At 61.1% G+C, this 3,983-nt stretch overlaps 1 protein-coding gene across 1 annotated transcript; it reads left to right on the top strand.

Annotated features, from left to right (window-relative positions):
* Positions 1–397: 397 nt before the first annotated feature.
* On the top strand, positions 398–2,983 carry SP8 (Sp8 transcription factor). The gene is made up of 2 exons (XM_030445787.1): positions 398–433; positions 1,493–2,983. The coding sequence occupies exons 1-2, from the start codon at positions 413–415 to the stop codon at positions 2,981–2,983; spliced, it is 1,512 nt and encodes a 503-aa protein (XP_030301647.1). The 5' UTR covers positions 398–412.
* The last annotated feature ends 1,000 nt before the right edge of the window (positions 2,984–3,983 follow it).

Here is a 3,983-nt window from a genome sequence, read left to right as displayed (position 1 = left end):
AAAAAAACAGAAAAAAAAAAAACCCAAAACAACTGTTTTTAGGATTATGCGCACGAGGAGGGGGGGGTTGAAGGGGGCAGCCAGGAGGAATCAACCCGACTCGGGGCGAGGGGCGGCTGCGAACTGGGACGCTGGCCCACAATGCTCGAAGATTTGCCTGCGTGAGGTCATCAGCGCCGTCGAGCCTAGGGTTCGACGGCGCTGATGACCTCACGCAGTCACGTCGTGGAGCCAGGCGGCGGGCCCGGGGATTGGCTGGCGACGGCTCAGCGGCACTTCAAAGCCAGCGAGGGAGCTACAATTGTGGTGGAATGGGCGGAACTGATCATTGTATTGCACACCTCTAAAAAAAACACTGCCTCTGATTTATCAATATAAAAAAGATCCTCTGAGAGGAGGGCACTTTTGTGTGATGGCAACTTCACTTCTAGGGGTGAGTCTAAGGATTTTTTCTCTTGCTGGTTTAATTAGTTTCTTTTTATTGTCGATTGGAGGGGGTTAAAATAACCCCTGTCTTGACCGGGGCTATCAGTCTCCTCTATTCAGCCTTTCTTTTTTTTTTTTTTTTTTTTTTTTTTTAACTTAAGTACAAGTGAGTTTAGGAGAAAAGAAAGACCGAGAGGGGGAAAAGGGGGCAGAGTCACTTTTCAGTGAGCAGGAAAAGGTTTTAAGGCATTTGTAGAAACAACCTACAGCGCCTGGGCTGTGCTGTGCCTGTGCCCCCGAAGAAGTGGCCTTTCTTCTTTACATGTGACTGCTGGAAAGAAAAACAAAACAAAACAAAACAACCCAAACCCAGCACTTAGGTTTTTCGTGTGCATTTTCTAATTTGCGACAGATTGTGGCTTTTCTTTTTTTATTTTTTTCCCTTTAAAATAACACAGCCCGCCGTGTCCTGCAGGTACGTTGAATTTGTGTATACATACGTATGTCCATATGTTAAACTTTTATATATATTTAATTATGGTTGGTACTTAAATGAGGCTTTTTTAAAAGGAAGTTAGGTTTTTTGTTTTGTTTTTTTGTTTTTGTTTTTTAATATTTTTATAATTCTGCAATTCTATATTTAAGAAAACAGTCTAACTGGCCTGAGGGACGGGGACCGACCAGGTCCCAGGGAAAGGGAATAGGCTGAAACGTAGCGGCCGCCGTGCCGAGGGCATCATAAAGCTACGGGAACAGACGCAACTTTTTCTCCCCCTCTCTTTTTCTCCCCCTTTTTTTATCCCTTCCTGATCTCCTCCATGGGAGGACGTCTGGATGGTGAAAAAAGCCCCGGAAGGCGCCTGGAGACAGAGCTGCGCTGTCGGCTCAGGCGAAGGGATCCTCCCGCGGGAGTCGCTAAACTTTGCGCTCGGGTCGGGCGGCGGAGGGGCGCGGAGAGGGGCCGGGCGGTGGAGCGGATCGGGGTTGGGCAGGGGGCGGCGGACGGCCGTGGAGCCGCTCCGTCCCTGACGCCGGCGGGGTGGCCGTCTCCCCTCTGTGCCCGCAGGAGGAACCGCGGGTAGGCTCCACGCCGCTGGCCATGCTCGCCGCGACCTGCAACAAGATCGGCAGCCCCAGCCCCTCGCCGTCCGCCCTCTCGGACAGCGCGTCCTCCTTCGGCAAAGGCTTCCACCCCTGGAAACGCTCCTCCTCCTCCTCCTCGTCCTCGGCGGGTAGCTGCGGCGCCGTAGGCTCCGGCCTGCCGGGCTTCGGCGTGGCGGGCGCGGCGCGGAACGGCTCCTCGGCGGCGGCGGCGGCGGCAGCAGCGGCGGCGGCGGCGGCCGCCCTCGTCTCAGACTCGTTCAGCTGCGGTGGCTCGCCAGGCTCCAGCGCTTTCTCCCTCACTTCCAGCAGCGCGGCGGCCGCCAGCTCGCCCTTCGCCAACGACTACTCCGTCTTCCAGGCGCCGGGCAGCGCCGGCGGTGGCGGCGGCGGCGGAGGCGGCGGCGGCGGGGCGGCGGGGCAGGAGGCGGCGGCGCACCAACCTGTCTTCATCTCCAAGGTGCACACGTCGGTGGAAGGGCTGCAGGGCATCTACCCGCGGGTGGGCATGGCGCACCCTTACGAGTCCTGGTTCAAGCCCTCGCACCCGGGGCTGGGCGCCAGCGAGGTGGGCTCGGCGGGCGCCTCCAGCTGGTGGGACGTGGGGGCCGGCTGGATCGACGTGCAGAGCCCCAACGGGGCGGCCGCGCTGCCGGGCTCGCTGCACCCGGCGGCCGGCGGGCTCCAGACCTCGCTCCACTCGCCACTGGGCGGCTACAACTCGGATTACTCGGGCCTGGGCCACTCAGCCTTCAGCAGCGGCGCCTCCTCGCATCTCCTCAGCCCCGCCGGGCAGCACCTCATGGACGGATTTAAGCCGGTGCTGCCCGGCTCCTACCCGGACTCGGCCCCATCGCCGCTGGCCGGCGCCGGGGGTTCCATGCTGGGCGGCGGTCCCGCCGCGCCTCTGGCCGCCTCGCCGCGCTCCTCCGCACGCCGCTACTCGGGCCGCGCCACTTGCGACTGCCCCAACTGCCAGGAGGCCGAGCGGCTGGGGCCGGCGGGGGCCAGCTTGCGGCGCAAGGGGCTGCACAGCTGTCACATCCCCGGCTGCGGCAAGGTCTACGGCAAGACCTCGCACCTGAAGGCGCACCTGCGCTGGCACACGGGCGAGCGGCCCTTCGTCTGCAACTGGCTCTTCTGCGGTAAGCGCTTCACCCGCTCCGACGAGCTGCAGCGGCACCTGCGGACCCACACGGGCGAGAAGCGCTTCGCCTGCCCCGTCTGCAACAAGCGCTTCATGCGCAGCGACCACCTCAGCAAACACGTCAAGACCCACAGCGGACCCGGCGGCGCTGGCGGCCCGGGCGGCGGAGGCCCCGGCGGCGGTCCCGGTCCCGGTGGCAAGAAGGGCAGCGACACCGACAGCGAGCACAGCGCGGCCGGCAGCCCGCCCTGCCACTCCCCGGAGCTGCTGCCGCCCCCCGAACCCGGCCACCGCAACGGCCTGGAGTGACGGGAGGAGGCGCGGGGCCACCGCACTTCCCCGGGTCTGCCGCCCCCCCCTGGGCGAGCAGCCCCGCGGTGGGGATGCGGACACGGTAAGTAGCCGGCGCGGCTCCTCAGGGACCGCTCTCAGGCCCCACGACCGCCCCGCTGCCCGCCCAGAGCCCCGCCCGGGGCTGTCGGTGCGGTCGGGCCGCGCAAGCCCCGCGACGGGGGCAAAGAAGCGGCTCGGCAAGGGGCGAGGGTCGCAGCGCCCCGTGGGGCAGCCCCGCGGACGCCTTCTCTCCCCTTCGCCTGCAGACACCCCGACGCCTCGGGTTGCCTTTAGAGCGGAAAAAAAGCCCACGTCCCCTCTGCTTTCCTGATGGAAACCGTCCCGCATCCTTTCGCCCGCTGCTAGCACCAGTACAGCTGCGGTGCCCCGGGAGCGGCGGGCGAGCAGGGGCTGGCGTGCGGCGGGGGCTCCGACGGCAGCGCCCACCGGTTGCGGTCGTTATGCCCGAAAGCGCCCATCTGAGACTCGGAAGCTCCCTCATCTCGTTAACTGCTCCAAGTTCCTCTGCTCCCCGGGACCGGAGCGGCGGTGCAATTCCCTTTCCCTCCCCTCCGCATCTCCCCACCCCCCACTTTTTTTTTTTTTTTTTCGCTTTTAATTTAATACATCGTTTACCGCCCCCCACTCCAAATTTCATTACGTTTGCCAGCGCATTTTTATAATTCCCGTTTGAGTAGGAATCGTGAAATACGCTGAAAAGAATTAGGTTGAAAGTCGTATATTTTTTAACTCCAAACAAATGAAGAAGCACCGTGGGTTTCGAGTGAAGCCAAAAAGTGGGGCCGGGGGGGAGATAGGGAAATTAAATATTTGTAAATTACATCTGAACCTATAGGTTTGTACAACTGGGGAATCGTTCTAGATTAGGTAAGAAAATATAACTCCACCAATGTATCGGTGTGAGGTGCAGTTGTCCAGGAGACGATTTTGTATAGTATTTTTCTTGTAAATTACT

Source organism: Calypte anna, chromosome 2 (assembly GCF_003957555.1).
Source record: "Calypte anna isolate BGI_N300 chromosome 2, bCalAnn1_v1.p, whole genome shotgun sequence".
Taxonomy (NCBI): Eukaryota; Metazoa; Chordata; class Aves; order Apodiformes; family Trochilidae; genus Calypte; species Calypte anna.
The sequence above is the reverse complement of the archived record's forward strand: the minus strand, read 5'-3'. Positions and strand labels throughout refer to the sequence as shown.